Source organism: Vicugna pacos, chromosome 10 (genome assembly GCF_048564905.1).
Source record: "Vicugna pacos chromosome 10, VicPac4, whole genome shotgun sequence".
NCBI classification, from domain to species: Eukaryota; Metazoa; Chordata; class Mammalia; order Artiodactyla; family Camelidae; genus Vicugna; species Vicugna pacos.
In genome coordinates this window covers 39412543-39430182 of record NC_132996.1, presented here as the reverse complement: position 1 = coordinate 39430182, position 17640 = coordinate 39412543, and the positions used below count along the sequence as shown (strand labels likewise).

The 17640-nt window shown below is 50.2% G+C and overlaps 1 protein-coding gene across 1 annotated transcript in view; it reads right to left on the bottom strand.

Moving 5' to 3' along the window:
• OTOG (otogelin) overlaps window positions 1-17640 on the bottom strand; it is an 85816-nt gene that overhangs the window by 33631 nt on the left and 34545 nt on the right. Inside the window, exons 26-33 of the mRNA XM_072969630.1 lie at window positions 13525-13663; window positions 11833-11967; window positions 11387-11533; window positions 10973-11092; window positions 9003-9119; window positions 8141-8297; window positions 5437-5463; window positions 2767-2934 (exon numbers count right to left, since the gene is read on the bottom strand). Of these exons, the coding sequence (XP_072825731.1) occupies window positions 2767-2934; window positions 5437-5463; window positions 8141-8297; window positions 9003-9119; window positions 10973-11092; window positions 11387-11533; window positions 11833-11967; window positions 13525-13663 (1010 nt within the window). The remainder of the gene's footprint in view (window positions 1-2766; window positions 2935-5436; window positions 5464-8140; window positions 8298-9002; window positions 9120-10972; window positions 11093-11386; window positions 11534-11832; window positions 11968-13524; window positions 13664-17640) is intronic.

Genomic DNA, 17640 nt, shown 5'->3' with positions numbered 1-17640 from the left:
TGGGCTTGGGGCAGACCAGAGGGGAAGAGCATTAAGTCCCTGGCTGGGTGACTCAGGCAAGTCACTTCCCACTTCCCACTTCCCTCTGGGTCTCGGCTTCCTCCTTTGTGAAGAATGGGGTTTGTCTAGATCAAGGTCTCAATCATTTGTCCTGAAGTCCTCTTAACAGGGGAGAGGCTGAAAGCCAGAACTTGAAGTACAGTCATCCCTTGGTACCCACCGCGGGCGGATACCAAATCCACGATGCTCAAGTCTTTTACATAAAATGGCCCAGTATGGCGGCCATCCATATCCATAGGTTTCACATCTGAAGCTCCACCCATGATTGGTTGAATGTGTGGATGTGGAACTGTGCATACAGAAGACTGTACAAAGTTTAACCTTAAACAATCAAGTGGTTTTCACCTTTTATTCTTTAAATTTTATTTCTCTTTTAAACTCTCTGTTCAGGAGGCACACTGGCACAGTTCAGATAAACGTTGTTGTGAGGATTAAATGAATTATTACACATGAAGGACTTAGAACAGTGCCCAGCACATGGTAGGTACTACAAAAGGGTGAGCTATTATAATTAATAAATAAGTAACCTCTCCCAAAAATCTTTAGATGAAGTTGATACTTCAGTGAGATGTGCCAGGTTGTGGCTTGTGTCCCTTCAGTACATCCCATAGGACATCAAGACCCCGAGAGTGAGAGGCTCAGGACTAAATGACTGCTGAGTCCTCCTCTCTGTGACATTTTCTGCTCTCTATTTCTTCCCATTACAATCTTTCCCATCCTTCAAGGCCAAATTCACGGGACACTTCCTCCATGTTGCCACCCCAGATCTCACCTGGAAAGCACGTTCTCTTCTGTTGCCCCAGTACCCTGGGCATGGCACAGGGAAGGAGAACAGGATGAGGGTGAGAGCCTGGGCCCTCGCTGGGCCCTGCCCCCAGATGCCCAGAAGACCCAGGTCTGACTGAGATGGAGGCTGGCCTTCACAGCCTCGGGGCATCCTGTTCACAGTGACATTCTCCAAAGCCAGGCTTCTCCAGGGTTCTGCTTAACATACCATAAAACCACTGGAAAATCAACACCCACTTTGGACTAGACCTTACTTACTAGACTAAAATATTGACTGGGGAACAGAAAATTCCCACTAAGCTGATATTGCATCTGGGAGTTTGTAAGACATCCTTCCTTCTTCAAGCAGGACCACACAGATCTGGGGGGGTCAGGAAGGTCTAGGAAGGAAGTGTTCTCTTTGGGATGATGGGGGTGCTTCCGGCCCTCCTGTGGCCCGGTCCCTGGCTCCTCACTGACAGATTTCCTTATGGAGTGATGTCATTCTTCCTGGCTTCTCCTACTGTACCCCGATTCACACCACCGTGAACATCACCTCAGCTGGGGATGCTGGCTGTGCCTGGGCTGGGCAGGAGCTAAGGTGGCCCTCCCCTCTTCAAAGCCCTTCCCTGCTGCCCTCAGCATAAAGGCTCAACTTCTGAAGTTGGCTTTTAAGACCCTCTCTGGCTCTTTCCAACCCCCCAGGGAAACATACTTCATCCTAAGATGTCTCTCCTAACTCCCCAAGACTAAGTTAGGGGCTCCTCCTTCCCACAGGCATTGTAACTGTTTTTGACCTGTCTATGCCCTGGATGGGACTGTGGTCTTCGGTGGGCAGGGATGGTGTCTCTTACATCACTGACTCCCCTGTGCTCAGCGCTGTGCCCAGCATGGGAATAGGGATCAGTGAAAGGGAGGGAGGCAAGGAGAGAGGGAGGGAGAAAGAGAGAGGGAGGGAAAAAGAGACAGAGATGATTATCCTCACAACTAGATAAATCACAGACAGACTGTGAGAATCTGGGAACTAAAATTCTTAGATTGGGATGAATGCTCTGAGACATGTCTTGGTTCAAGACATCAGTCGATGCTGGGACTGGCTGTAAGGACCGTGCCTGTGATTATGGAGGTACTGACTGGATGAGGCCAACAGGATTTGTGGGGAGAAACCCAGATCGTAGTGACCACACACTAGGACACGCACAAATGACCACAGAAGAGAAGGCTTCCTAGCACCAGTGAACTGAGGCCTTGACTGGCTCAGGGCCCAACACAAACACCACTAGGGGTCACTCTCCACCGGGCAAGGTCCTGCCACCACTCAGGAACTACTGAACTCTGAGGAGAAGACAGTGGCCGCTACGGCTAAGCCCTTCAGGTCTGCTGGCAGTCGGAGACCCAGAAGGCTGGCTGGTTCCAGGTGTGCCTCCGTCTGTGTGACCGGCCAGCCCAGAACCCACGTCACAGCCTGAGCAAATCAGGAGCCAGCCCCTCCCCACTCACAGGAGAAGGTCTCACTGGAGTCAATATATCAGCCAGCTCCCCTCTGGCATTTTAAGTCTATCCAGTCTGAAAAGCGGAGAGGAGGAGACAGAGGAGGGATGAAGAGGAGGGAGAGAGAAGGGAGAATAAGGAGAGGTGTGGGGAGAAGAAGTAGAGGCTGCTCCCACCCAGCTCTGCTGGAACAAACTGTCGTATAAGGCGAGGAACAAAGGTACATCTGGACCTTGGTCTCCCTGGTTTTTTCAGGAAGAAGATGGAAGGTGTCTCTTCGAAGGGGCTAAAAGCCTGACTCCAAACCCTGTTTCAGCTGGGAAAGGGCACCTATTGGAGCCCTGAGTTTCTCCAGCCACTGCCGATGGCTTAGGCCTCAACATCCTCCCCTCCTCCGGCACCTGCCTCCCTCCACCAAGGGCTGGAATGGGGCCAGAGGGTGGGCCTTACCGTGGGCCTTGGCCTTGTACAGCGCAGCCGTCAGCAGGAAGTTCACAATGTCCCCCGGCGCCACATCCTCTGCACTCACCAGGACCACAGCACCGCCTGCCACCTTCCTGGCCACCAGGGCACCACCAGCTGCCAAGCTGGCCAGCTGGTAGGGGCCCTTGCCTAGTGCTGGAGAGAGGGGGTCCAGTTTAAGACTGCCTCCCTGGGCCTTTACCATCCCTACCTGCCCAGCCCTGCAAGAGGGGGGAAGAGAGCTACGCTTGGTCACTTCTCTCACCCTAGACCCCAGGGACCCTGATTTCCTCGACGAGGAGAAGGGATGGGAGCCCCAGGCTGCTGGCCCCTGATGGGAACTGACCCTCTGCACAGCACCGGAATCATTTCATAGGAATATTGGAAACAAGGCCACCCCTGGAAGGCATCTGAGCCCCCACACAGCTGTCTCTCCATGGCCCTGTTGCCCTGCCTGAGACTGCCATTCCAGCCACTGAGCTCTTCCAGGTCGCCTCTGGGAGAAGACATTAAGACCTGGTCTCTGCTCACCTGAGGTCTGAAGGATAACCAGGAAGGCTTGGGTTCAGCATTAGTGTTTATCTACTTATTTCAGACACAGACACTTTTGTGTCTCTCAGATTCTGCAGTTTTCAGTACAGACTGGACAGGGGCATGGGTTTCCCAGGCAACTGCAACCTTCTAACTGACCTCCCCATTTCTGGTGTGCCCCCTCCTCCAGAGCCTGTTCCCCATGGTAGTGCCCAAGTCACCTTCCTAACCTCCTCAATGGTTCCCCTTTGCCTTCAGGAATAGAATCCAAGAACCCAGCTTGAATTCAGGGGCCCTTCATGGCCCAACTCTGCCCACCTCCCCACCTCCCACACCCCTGTCCCTGCCACACTGAACTTCTCTTGCTCTTCTATCATAAGAGCCATGTGGTATCCCACCTCCCTCGTGTCTCCACTCGCGCTGTCCCACCCACTTGGCAAGGTCCTCCGGTTCTGTGCCTGGGGAGAACGCCTACTCCATCTCTGGGGCCCAGCTCAAATGTCACCTCCTTGGTGAAGCTCTCCCTGCACCCCCTCCCACCACACAGGCACCTCCTCCCTCCTCCTGTGCTCCCCCAGCTGTCGGAGCATGGCCCACGCTGGTCACACCTCTGACAAGGAGGAGCTTGACCAGAGGTCCACGGCTGTCTCCCCGACCAGACAGGACGCAGGCAGTGCTGTGCTGGGAAATGGTTAGCAACCAGCTCTCAAAAAACGAACAAACAAACAAAACCCCATTTGGTAATGTTTGTTGATTTCCATGGTGTAAATACTCCCACCAGCGGTCAAATTCAAACTATCAACTGAATGTGAAGAGCACACAATCGGTTCTAGACAGAAAGTGTGGGCTGCCCCAGCGCACCACCGGGACAGGGCTCAATAACTGTTGAGTCCCCGGCACCTGGCCAGGGCCTGGACCAGAGAAAATGTTGGCAGAAATGCAGAGAAGGAATGGGTGGGTGGATGGGTGGGTGGAGGATGCTAGAAACAGCTTGTCCTTTGCCAGTTACTGCCACCCAAAATGCCACAAAAGGGAGAAAACTCTGCTCAGAGCTATCTTGCTGAAATGTCTTGCCTGGTGTCAGACAGACCTCACTTGTGCAGAGACTGCAGTCCTCCCATTACAGATTCGTGCCTTTAGAGGTTAAAGGTCTGGGGCCATCAGGAGCCCCTAGTGGCTAACATTTTTGGGGGACTGCAGTCACTGCGAATGATCATGTTCTATCCTGGTGCAGCCCTCATCTCACAGGGCCCCTAACTGGTATCCTTGTGTCTAGTCAGTCCTCCACTGTTTTACCCACTGTATTCTCTCCAGGGGATGTTTTTCAAACCAAAATCTGATAATGTAGGCAACTAAGGATGGAGCCTTGGGCTTATACCCATATAGGCCTGCTCCTGGCAAGATGGTGCCTGAAAGGCAGGGGCAGAGGGAACCTGAGAAGTCAAAGGTGAATGGCAGGGACTTGAAGGGCATCTAACTCGGCCAACTTGGCCCCACCACACAAAGATCAATGCTGGAAACTATTCCTAGACATCTCTCTCCCCTCTGCACCCCCAACCCCAGGGACGAAGTTAACTAGTTGGTTCTAACACTTGACATTAGCTTCCCTGGAGTCTTTAGTCATGATGTGGTTAATGCAGAAGTTGGAGCACATCCTGGTACCCTGCGACCTTGGGTGAACTTGAAGAAGAATCTGGGCCATAGGTTTTGCCCCAGCCACCCTCCAGAAGAGCAGTTTGCATTTGCCTTTGCCAACTCAAAACTTCAGGAAACCCAAGATGGTATCCCATGGGCCTAATGAGCTAGATTATAAAGGCTGTGGGGTGGACTGTTGGTGTAGACGGGTTTTTCACTTCCTGGTGAAGCTGCCCTGTGTGAGCACATCCCCAGGAAGCTAGCCTGGCCTGGGCTCTGGACAGAGGCTGCAGGAGCTGCTGGAAACAGAGTTCCGGGGCATTCCCGGGCGTGCACTGTCAGGGCTCTCTCTGCATGCTGGAGTCTTCCTGTCCCACATCACTGCTCTTCCAGGGCTGACAGGGCCTCAGGATGGCTGACACTGTTGTGGCGCCAGAGCAGGGCAGGCAGTGCCCCAGCTCCCAAGGCTTCACTTGGGGAGGATGAGCTCACCTTTGTTAAAGAAGTCACAGTCGTATGCTGAAAGAGAGAAAACAGAGACTTCTTGAGAAGGCTGGGAGAGATGGACAAGGCCAAGGCCCCTGGCATCCCAGCTCTCCCACCTTCCCCAAGGTGGCCTGCCTCCCAAACTTCAAAATTCAGATATGGTCATTGGATCTAGATGTCTTAAGGTGTAGGAAATACAATGGCTCCTCTCTGTCCCCCAGCACAAAGCTCAAAGCGCAGCCTGAAGTAGGCATTCAGTATGTCTTGAATGAATGAATGAATGAATGCTGAACAGAAGAGTGTTTTGTGTGGCCCCAAAGTGGGGGAATAGAATCAAGGGGTGGAATATCCAATCAGAAATGTTGCAGAAGGTCCTGGAGGAATGTAAGCACAGAAGTCTCAGGTAGGAAGGGACTAGGGCCTCCAGGATCCTAGCCTTTTTCAGGCCCCTGGGTATAGTTTCCATCAGGCTGTGACAAGCTTCCTCCAAGTGTGTGCTCCACGCGCCCTCTAGTGGCACAGCACAGAACCACAGCCTGTTCCCCTGGCATCTCAGCCAGAGAGTCCTCAGTCCACTGAGGTAAGCCAGGGGCATCGCAGGGGACACCAAAAGGCAGGAGCAACACCATGAGGAGCCAGCCGACCCAGTGGATCTGGGGTAAAAGTTGAGAAGCGGCCACCCTCACTCACAGGATCAACACTATTCCTTTGCATTTGGCATTGCCCTCTGGAAAGAGCACTAGGAACCAGGAGATTGACCGACCCACCATGTGGCTATGGGCAAGTATGTGCTTTTCCTCACTCGTGGACTCAGGAGATTGAACTTGAAAAGATCTCCAAGTCTCTGGTTTCTAGTGTATACCAAGTCAATGGCAGGCTGCCTGGAGAAGTCACCAAGAGCCAGCTCTCTAGAGACCCGCAGACCTAGGTTCAAATCCCATCTCCCTCACTCATCTGCTGTGCATATTGGGACAAGTTACTCAACCTCTCTGAAATTTAGTGTCCTCCCCTATAGGATGGGGACCACCACTAGTATCTGCCCCATGATCTTGTGAAGCCTGGACTAGAGTAAGGCAAGTGCTCATCTCAGGTGCAAAATTTAAGGGGACATCAGAAATCTCAAGAATGAGGACATTAATATTTTACTACGATTTTTAAAATTTTAAAGTTAACACAAAATATCCACGATGAACAAAATATCAAAATTTTAAAATAAAGACAAGATCAGTGACAGGACCTTGCTGAGCCACACTGGAGCCCAAGGCAAAAGGAAAAATCAATAATATTGAATCCATCATTAATCAAAATTTTGATATTTTGACTATTGAAGATGTTTCTGCATTGGTTTTAATTTTTTTTAATATTGTCTTAAAATGTGATTTATCTTGATAACTGAGTTTTGTGTTATCCTCTTAAATCTTGTGCTCCAGGCACTGGCCTCACTGGCTTCACCCCAGTCCTGAATATTAAATGAGTTAATGCACGGAAAGCACAGGGCCTGGCACACAGTAGATCCTCAGTAAATGTGTGTTCCTTTATCCTTCCTGAAAGATTTTTATCAGAGAAGTAGAGGGAGAAGCAGACTGCATTGGACGCAGGGCATTTTTGTTGGAAGGGTCTCAGGGTAAACCACAGAGAAAAAGGAAGTCAAAGGCAGATTCTGCTCTACTTTCTTCCTAAGGTCACTCTGCCTGAAGCCCTGAGGGCTCGGGACATGCCAGCACCCATGTCCCCATGGTGCAAGCTCAGTTATAGAACAGAGTGCTGTGCCAAGTACGTTATGTGCACTCTCTCACTGAAATCTCACAGTCCCCTGCAAGGACAGTACAGATCTCTTAACCCTCAGGTACAACTCAGAGTGTAAGAAACATGCCCCACGTCACCTCACTTGGTGGAACTTGAGTCTCAACCCAGACGTCTGGCCCCAGTACCTGTACAACCATTGTACCCCAAAGTGAGGCGTCTTGTACCAGGAAGATCTTTGGTGTGCAGGAACGAATAATAATCAATTAATTAATCATTTACATTTCTATGTATTTTATTTCATCTTTTAAATATTTACTTTTGTATCTGTTTTTTGATAAACACTTACACTAATAACAGCATACAAACGTACGTCTGTGTGTATGTATGTGAGCTCAAAATGTTTTTACTTGATAGAAGTGTGCAACCAAAAGCATTTGCAGACCACCACTGCTCTAAAAAACACTGCTATCTGGTGCTGCCTCTGATGGGCCCCGTGTGTCTCAGCTGACAAAGGGCTTTCACATTCACTATCCCTTTTGACCCTCACCATAAACCTGGTGAGACAGGTCTATTCCTTCTTTTCCGATGAGAAAACTGAGCCCCAGAGAGGTTGGGGGGTTTGTTTGAGGTCACACAGCTTGCAAATGGCAGCTCTGGGTCTGAAACCCAGGGCTCCTGACTCCTCCAGTAAAGTGGTTAAGAGTATGGGTTTGAAGCCAGACCATCTAGGGATGAGACCTGGCCTCACCACCAGCCTGTGTGACCTTAGGCCTGTTACTTAGTCTCTCTCTCTAACCCGTTTCTCTAACTGTAAATCAGGAATCTGCAGTCCTACTTCACAGAGTAGTTGTAAGAATTCAACGAATGATACACATAAGCCAGTTGGTGCCTGGCACATAGTTAAGCACTCAATAAATGCTAACCAGAGTGAGGGGACTCCACAGGCCTGCCCTCAGACACTCACGGCAGAGGCGCGGGGTCCTCCAGTCGACGGCCACCCCATGCTGGCAGCACTGGTGGGCGTAGGCGGACACGCTGGCACAGAAGCACTCACAGTCACCGCCCCGGCTACACCCACACGTGTCTGTCAGGCAGTTTGAGTAAAACCAAGTGACATCGACCTGGAGGAGGTCAGAAGTCAGAGGTCAGAAGACAGATGCTGAATGTTAACCCTACAGGTTCTTGGTTGATGCCACTCAGCCTCGGGAGCAGCATAAATGTGAAGGGACCACAGGATGAGGCGAGCTGCCCATGTCAGGTGAGGGCAGAAAGGCAGCCAGCTCAGAGGGAAATGGTAACTCCACAGCCCAGGCAGACCCCAATGTTGAGAACTAAGCTCTCTCCTTCCCCAGGCCTAGGCTATCAGATCCAGCGGCTGGAGGTGCAACTGAGAAACAGACATGAGGTGTGGACCCCCAGCCAGGGCCAGAGACTGCCAAGGCCTGTCTGACAGCAGCCTTGAGGCCCTGGCGGGTTCAGGCAGATCTGAGCACTCGCTCTCCTCTCTCCCCCCGGAAGGTCGATGCCACAGCACAAGGGGTCTGTGTTAACCATTCAAAAGAACTTCCTGATCAGGAGAAAGAGCCAGATTGAGACAGGTGTGAAAAGGGCACAGAAGTTCTGTTTGATTCTCTGTCCCAGGTCATCTGGGGACACAGGACAGACTCATCAGAGCAGGCTGGAGGCAGGGGAACGACAGAGATCGGTCTTCCTTCTAGACCTGAGGGGTCTCTCCCAAGGCATGGGGGTGGGGGAGTCTGAGAGCAGAAGGACTCCCAGGGAGGCAGGGAGGGGGCCAGGGGTGGCCGAGGCTGGGGTCCACGCACCACAGGGTGGCAGGTCTCGAACACCTCACTGAGCAGGATGCTGCACTCCTTTTTGGCAAACGGTTCTCGGAGAGGATTCAGGACACATGTGTCTCGAGGGTCGAGGGTGTCTGGGCACTGAGGGGGCAAAGGCAGAGTTGTTGACCTCCCTACCCACCAAATGCCTGTTGCCTGATGTGCTCGACAGACTCTTAGAGTGACCCCTTGATCCCTAGCTCCTGGTGTTCATGTCCTTGTATAATCCCTTGACCTCAACTGTGGGAGGGACCGAACTGACAAACTGACAGAAGACAGCAAAAGTGAGGGATGGATCTGGTTATGTGTCTGTGATTGCATTATCATGTTACATAAGACTGCAGAGCCCATCTGGCTGGAGTCTCCCCCTTGCTGGCTGTGAATGGCAGATGACAGGAGTGGTGGGTGGTCTCTAGTAGCTAAGGGTCATCCTGGGCCAACAGCTTGCAAAAAAAACTGAAACTCTCAGTTCTATGGCAATAAGGACTGGCTGTCAATAACCACACGAGAAGACAGGGAAGCAGATTCCACCCCATTCAGACTTTCAGATGAGAGCCCAGCCCTGGCTGATACATTAATTGCAGCCTGTAATACAAAAAGCCGAGACCAAGTCAACTTGTGCCCTGACTCCTGACTCACAGAAAGTGAAATAATACCTGTGCATGGTTGGCTGCTCCCAAGCCTGCAGTTATGTTGTTATGCAACTAAAGAAAACCAATACAGATTTCCTGATGTTGGCTGAATCTTCTCCCTCAGGCCTATATTTTCACTAGAGCCCCCTAGGGTATGCCCAAGGGAATTATTGTGAGAGGGAAATAACATCGGGGAGTCAGAGGAGGAAAGCGATAAAGGCTGGTCACCCACTCAGCTACTCTAAAATGGGATGGCTTAGAACAAACTTTTCTGAGGCTGTGAGAACAGCCTTGTCCCACTTCAGGACTACATGGAGCCCCAGGCCATGACTAACCATGACTAACTGTTCCTCTCACCCTAGTCTACATAGGCTTATCTCCATATAGTCCCCAACAGAGAACTAGGAACATAAGATCACTCAGACCAGGAAAGGCAAATATGTAACACTCATATCACCACTCTAATGCAGCACCCAAAGCAGACATAACTAATTGATCACAATTCTTCCAGCTGAGCCAGACACACGTGTTGGTATTTCTCAACATAGCTTCCCAGGCAGCCTCATCTAATTGATCAGATTTGTCACATGAGGTGAAATCTGTTCACTATCCCTCTCCCAGACCCTTCACTTCACAGAGGACCACAGAGAAAATGGGACTTACTCAAGGTCACCTAGCAAGTCACTGGATGATTTAAGATAAGAACGCAGGTCTCCTTCTCTCAGTTCAGTGTTGTTTCTCCCAATAGCTCACAGTTTGGCAGCCTCAGTAAGACATCTCCCAAACCTCAGAGGTACCCTCTGTCATTTCTGCCTCTGCTAATATTATTCTCCCTGTCAGAGGCCTTCTCTCTGATACATTCATCCATCCAAAAATGGTCTATCTTTTAAGTATCACACTAGTCCCACCTCCTTCAGGAAGCCTTCTCTGATTAGCCTCAACCTATGTAGGTCTTTCTTGGTCTCTCCTCTGTTCTAGAGCTATCACCAGGCTCTGGGCACACAGACGTGGGTAAGATGGTCATGCTTCAGCAAACCTCATTTTCCCTACTATGTGGTCATCTCTCCTAGGACAGAGACTGTGCCTCTTTCCCAGTCCCCACCCTCCCACCAGGGTTTGGTCCAGGGCACACCACATGCGTCTGATTTGTGCGACTGGACGCTGCATGTCCTCAGGCCACAGGATGGAGTCTAGGGCTGGGGATGCCAAATCAAAGACTGTGAGAGCTGCTGCAGGAGCTCCCCTGGCCTGCGGCCAGGCTCTTTCAGTGCTGACCAGAGCCCATCCGGGTGAGGGGGGTGAGCCGGCTTAGAGAGGCTTTACCTCGGCTGCAGCCCAACTGCCACCAAACTCCTGGGGGTTAGTTAACTCTAAGTTCTCCGGGGTCCTCATCTCATTGACAGTTTTTAAGTCAAAGTTCCCACAGAGTCCTGTCAGCAGGCCCTGAAAGAAGAGAGAATGGTCAGTTGCTGGCACCCCAGTGGTGAACTTTGGGCAGAGGGGTTGCCATGAGCCCAGGTGACTATCATGGGCCCAAAAGCAACTACTGGGGTCACAGTATGCAGAGGGATAGAAGAGTCAGAGAAGGGGCCTAGAGCGGGCTGGGGCAGATAGGACAGAAGGCGTGATGCTCCTGGCTCTTTGGGGAGGGTACAGCTCTTGCAAGGACACCCAGTGGCTTGGCTCAGTCCCAGGCAAGAACACAGGGCCCATGAGGGTCACTGCTCATGTGACTACCTGCCACTGTGGCCCAGCCTGGATGTGCACTGTGGTTCTCTGGTCCCATAAGAGGGTGATGTGCTCCCGTGGGAAATGCACCAGCGTGAAAAACCCCACTTGCCATGCGTGGACCTCCTGCTTCTTGTCCAGGAAGCTCTCGGGACTCTAGGAAGACAGAGATGGCTGTTCCTGAGACCAGAGCATCCCCCAACACCTGGGTCAGCTGGGCCTGGCTACAAGTCACTGCCCAGCCCCAGGAGTTCACCAACATCTCTGCCTCCCTCATGCCCTGACATTGACCTCTGGGTCCCTGACCCCGGCCAAGGAACTCAGTCTGGGTTGCTGACTCAACAGTTCCAAGAGAAAGTGCTGTGGTAAGGAAACCAGTCCTTAGCCCTCTTCCACCCCCAGCCCCCATGAACCGGCAAATTGTCCACACAGCCTTCACCGGCACCGGGCCTTACAGGAGTTCCTGAGTCGTCATCGAAGATGATGAGTGAGTTCCCAACGTTGATGGAAATAAATTTCCTGCAGATGATGCCAGAGCTGTAGCAGTTCACATTTTCTACAATCACAGAGAAGCTGAAATCTGATGTGCTCTGAGGAGAAATAAGTTTGTGCAGTAAAGCCAGGGAAAGAAGAGTCTGCTGGGAGGCACAAGGTAGAGCGATACGGCCACTAGCAGTGGTTTTCAACCCACTTCTGTGTCATATGAGCTGTGTGACTTTGGGCAATTTACTTCAGTTCTCTGAAGCTCAGTTTTGTTTTGGGTGCCTGGTGCACTGTTCAGCAAGTAGGGACTCTGCAAAAAGTATCTGATGAATGAATGATTGAATACATGATAGGGATAACTAATGTAGACAGGTGTGTGAGGGAAGGGGCACTGTCTTACACACACTGATGACAGTAATGTATGCCTTCTTGGAGGGCAACTTGCAGGCACTGAACAGTCTTCTAAATGTGTAACTTTTCCTAGCAACGCCACTTCTGAGAGTCTAGAGACACATCCACCCAAATACTCATTGAGCATTTAAATACTGACAACAACCTAAACGTCCATCAACGGCAAATAATAAAACAAACTAGAGCACATCCCTTCTGTGGAACTCTACAGAAAAAAGGAACATTGATTGACTATGTGAGAAAATGTCCAAAGTATACTCATAATGATAAAAGCAAACTGCAGGATCTTATTCATAGAAACCAACCAAAATGTGTGTGTGTCTGTCAGTCGCATGGAAAATGATCGTGCAGGATTCACACCTGTTATGAGTGTTTATTCAGCGGGGGACAGGAACAGAAGACATGTGAAGAAGAATATCTGCTTTTTATATATGCTTCTATGTTGTTTTAAATATTAGTGAAGAGCATGCAAAACCTTTGAAATTTATAAAACAAAATAAAACAGGGTCTTTGTCTTGTTGGAGTTACTGAAAGAGCCCAGCACAGATAGGACTCACTCCATAAACAGTTTGTCATTATTACTGTTGTTTTTGTTGTTGTTACTCTTACTATTATATAATGAGAGGGAGCGGCCCTTAGCAAAACCAGGATCCCTGAATGGGTCTGGGGCACTCTCCTGCCTACCCTGTGGGTACCCTTTTCTCCTTCTGGAGGGGATCCTGCCTCTACTGTGCCTTCCCATACCACCACCCCTTTTCCTCTGGGTGAGCTGATGGCTGTAACATGTGATTGCTTAAGCACACCTCTCCAGTCAGGTTTCTTGGTTCAGATGTGTGACCTCGGGTGAGATACCAACTTCCCTAAGCCCAAGTTGCTCCATCTATATAATGTGGACTCACTAAACTCGATCTTGCAGGGATACTGTAAGAAGTAAGTGAACTAATGCTTAAAAATGGCTCGGTAGGCTGTCAGGCATATAATAAAGGCCCAGAGAGGCTTCTACTGTTACAGACGGAAAAACCACTGGGACCCAAGGGGGCAAGGTTATAAATGGTGAGTGGACAGGCAGGGGGTTATTTATGACTGGTGGGCCCGGTCCAGCCCTGAGCTTGCTCCTTGGCACTTCTTTGGGTCTCTAGATAGTCACAGCGCAGGGCTTAGATGCCCCTACCCACCCAATTATGCATCAACAGCAGCCTTAGCTGCCCTGGGTCCCCACGGAGCCAGCTCTGCAGACACACTCAGGCACTCACCTTGACCAGGTGCACTTTGCATGCCCCCACGAAGTCAAACGGGAGCCCATCAAACGTGCGGTAATGCCGGTCGCCATATGCCGTGCAGGTGGAGGCGCAGGGGTGGAGGGCGCACTGGAACGAGCCGTGCTGGCACACGCTGAAACACACGCACCCAGATGCCTCACAGGGCATGCCCCCCGCCCCTCCCTGCATATCACAATTGCCCATCAAGCACCTATTGTGTGCTCCTGGGCTGGGGGTCCAGAAACATCATAGACCTCCAACAGACACCCGGAGGGTGGGAGGGAGGGACCCGTTTCATGTAGGAGACACTGGGGTTCAGAGAAGTTAGGTTAATAAATAACCGAGCCAAGACTGAATCCAGAGCTATTTGACTCCAGCTTCCGCACTCTTTACCACTCCAATTGTTCATTCATTCACTTGTTCACTCAATAAATATTAAGCACCAACCATATCCTGGGCATTATTCCAGGCATCTGAGACATATCAGTGAACGAAACAGCAAAAAACCTCTGCCTTTGTGAAGTTTATATTCTAGAGGAGGAAGATACACACTAAACTATAAAAAATAAGAAGTATGCATGAGTAGGTAATATAGTGGGTTAGAAGGGAGCAAGATAAAGGGCATTGAGAATGTGTGTGGGGGTGGACAGAGGGACATGTGGGCAGAGACTTAGTGGAGGTGAGGAAATTAATTATATGGACATTTGGAAGACGAGCATCCTGGGCAGAGGGTATAGCCTTTGCAAAGGTCCTGGGGAACACTTGGGAAGACAACATAGCAAGGATGGAGAGTGGAGGAGGAGGAGAGGAGGAATTCAGGGAGGTAACAGAAGTCCAAGCCCCATAGGTCCAAGAAGGCCATTGTAAGAATGGTAGCTTTGTTAGGAGTGAGAGGGGGAGTGTTTGGAGGATTTATTCATGGGAGTAACATGATCTGATTTATGTTCCACTCTGGCTGCTGTTCTGAGTCTAAGCTGAAGGGAGCCAAGGGGGAGGTAAGAAGATCAGTTAAGAGGTTATTCTGCAAATCAGGGAAGAGATGATACTGACTCAGAACAGGGTAACAGTGGTGAAAGGAATGAGATCCAGATTCTGAATCTATTTTGAAGGTAGAACCAAAAGGATTTGCAGACAGCTTGGAGGAAGGTAGTAAAAGAAAGGACTCAAAGATAATCCCAGGGATTTCAGCCTGAGCAATTGGAAAAATGAAGCCTTCATCAACCCAGATGGGGAAGACTGAGTGAGGAGCAGGTCTGAGGGGACAGATCATGTGTTCAGTTTTGGGCATGTGGGCATCTGAGATGTGTGGTGATGCCTGGTAGGTGGTTGGACGTGTGAGTCCGGAGTTCAGGAGTAAGCTTTGGACCAGAAATGTAGCAACCATCTGCCTATGGATGGGCCTATTGCCACGAGACTGGGTGAGTTCACCAAGGGAGTGAGTATAAATACAGAAGAGGTCCCTTGGGGCACCCAATATTAAGAGTTCGGAAAAAAGGAAGAATCGGCAAAAGAACCTGAGAAGGAGCAGCAAGAGAGGTAGGAGGAAAACCAAGAGAGTGGGGAATCCCAGAGCCACAAGAAGAAAAATATGAAGGAAGAGAGAATGATAACCAGTGACTGACTGTGTGGCTAACTGGTCTAGGAAGATGAGGACCAAGTATTGAACACTGGATATAGCAAGGTGGAGATTATCGGTCACCTTAGTAGGAATCGTTTTGGTGGAATGGAAGGGAGGATGGGAGAAGAGGAATTGAAAACAGCAAATACAGAACTTTTCTGAGAGATTCTGCAATAAAAAGGGAGCAGGGAAATGGAGTAGTTGCTAGGGGATTCGAAGTTTTTCAAACCACTTTTTAGGCTGATGGGAATGATCTAGTAAATGATGGAAAAATGACTGTGTGGGAGAGAACGGGGTAAACTGCTGTAGAGCTGCCCTTGAACGGGTGCGGGGGGTGGGATCCACAGCACGAGTGAGGGACTAGCTTTAAGTTGGAGTAGATACACTTAGCTCACCTACAGTAAAAGTGGAAAGGCAGAATACATGGGTACAGAGTCTGGAAAGTTCAATTTTGGTTTCAATTTTCTCAGTGAAACAGGAAATGAGACCATCACCTGAGAGTGAGCGGAGGGGAGCTGGTGTCAGGGATTTGAAGAGAGGAGAGAGTGACAGTACCTGGGGGGATGAAAGAGTGAATGAGATCAGGAAAGTATAGCATGACCCCTGGTCAGCCTGAAGGGCCTTTTTGGGGTTCAGAGTTATGAATTTAAAGTGAGACCAGACAGCCTTGTTATGTGTTCCTCCAGCCACATTCAGGCACATGGATGCAGATGCAAAAGGCAGATGACGCAGAGTTGTGATTTTGCTAAACAAGTAGGGCCAAGCAGGAGAGGCAAGAGAATGGAGGCTGCATTCAAGGAAGTGGTCACAGTGCTGGACCATGGGCCTGGCACAAAGAGGAGGGAAGGCACCAGAGAGGGAGAGGCAGTGCAGACCTGGTTGGGTCCATAGATCAGAAATCTAGGTGGGGCTGAAGGACTGGGGAGGGGGGGTCAGTTACAGGGAGTGAAATAGAAAGACAGAAAGTGAAGTGAGATGCATGAACCTGGGATGTGGGCCGGGTGGGTTATTGGGAATGACAAATAGGGGGTGGCCACTCATTCCATTAGGATGGAGAATAAGATCATTGGAAGAGGGAAGATGAAGAAATTAAGATGCTAGGATAATAAAAACACTTCTAAAAGGATACTGAAATCTCCAAGAATTAGGGCAGGTTCAGGGCTAGATAGAGTGACAGTGAGTATGGAACTAAAATCTTCAGGACTACAGGGACATGACCTGGGGCTCCACGGATGACAGCAACAATGAGGGACAGGCTCTCTCCAAGCACACACCATAAACTCACTGATTCCACGTCTCCCTAAGCCTGTGTATACATCCAGTCACACACCCACCTACATGACTTGTCACAATGCAGCTGTATATTCAGGGCTGTAAGTGTCCCCACTGTGACTGGTTCCATGCTACCAACATGACGTCACTGAACATGGACTTGGGAAGAGATGGGCAGCCAGGCTTCATCTCAGTAAACAGATCTCATCCAACACTCAAGCCACACCAGCCCAGACACCCCTCCAGCACCCACCTCCACAGCGGAGAGCAGTTGGAATCTGAGACACAGTGAAATGTCCTTCAAGTTGGAATGTTGAGAAAGTCCGAAAATGTATTAGGAAGGTAGAGCATTAAAATCTGAGTGTCTCCCAGTCCCCTAAGGGAGAGAAGACCCACTCTGTGGCCAGGCAGCCTCTTTCATGAAGAAAGAGCCTCTTTATGTCAATGTTCCAAATCCTCAAATAATCCCAAGGTTCAGCCCCTTGGCCAAAGTGCTCACGGAAGATTCAACATAGTATAGCCATTCCCCTGCCTGAGGCTGGGGGTGCTAGTGCGGTGGCTGGCATCCAGTGAGTTGACAAAGTGAGTCAGTCCTCGACTCTGAGCATCCCTTGGCAAGTCCAGGCTGGCGAGCTCTGATGTCTCACCACATGCACTGGCACCCACAGTCCGCTCTTGCTCACAACAGCCGTGAAATCCCATGAACAATGGAGCACCCAGCCTGCACAGAGACATTATACCCAGGGAATTCTGGGGTAAGAGTCAGGGCTCTGAGCCTATAAATACATCCTGATGTATTAAAGAAACCAGCCTTAGAATGAATGGGCTTGACTGTGACTCTGATGCTGACATGGAAAGAAATGCCATGGCCATCTCCTGGGTGAGGGAAACAAGACAATTTCAACCCCAGCATGGGATAGAGACTGGGAACTGTGCTCTAGTTAGTTGGACATGTCTCCAAGATGGAGCCCCCGTAGTTTCTTTGCTGGGCCCCTGGGCCCCAGTCCTGGTGGCTTCTAGCCCTCATCAAGCCATCCCTAACTAGATCTCAACATGGGAACAATGATCAAGTTTGCTTCCCAAGATCAGGGTACCAATTTACCATTACTCATCCCCTCCCCCAGAGCTCTCTCCATTCCCCATTGCCCCTGACTAAGAGGCCAAATAAGGCTGTCTCCTATACTCCACACTGCCATCTCTACCAAGAACTAAATGTCCTT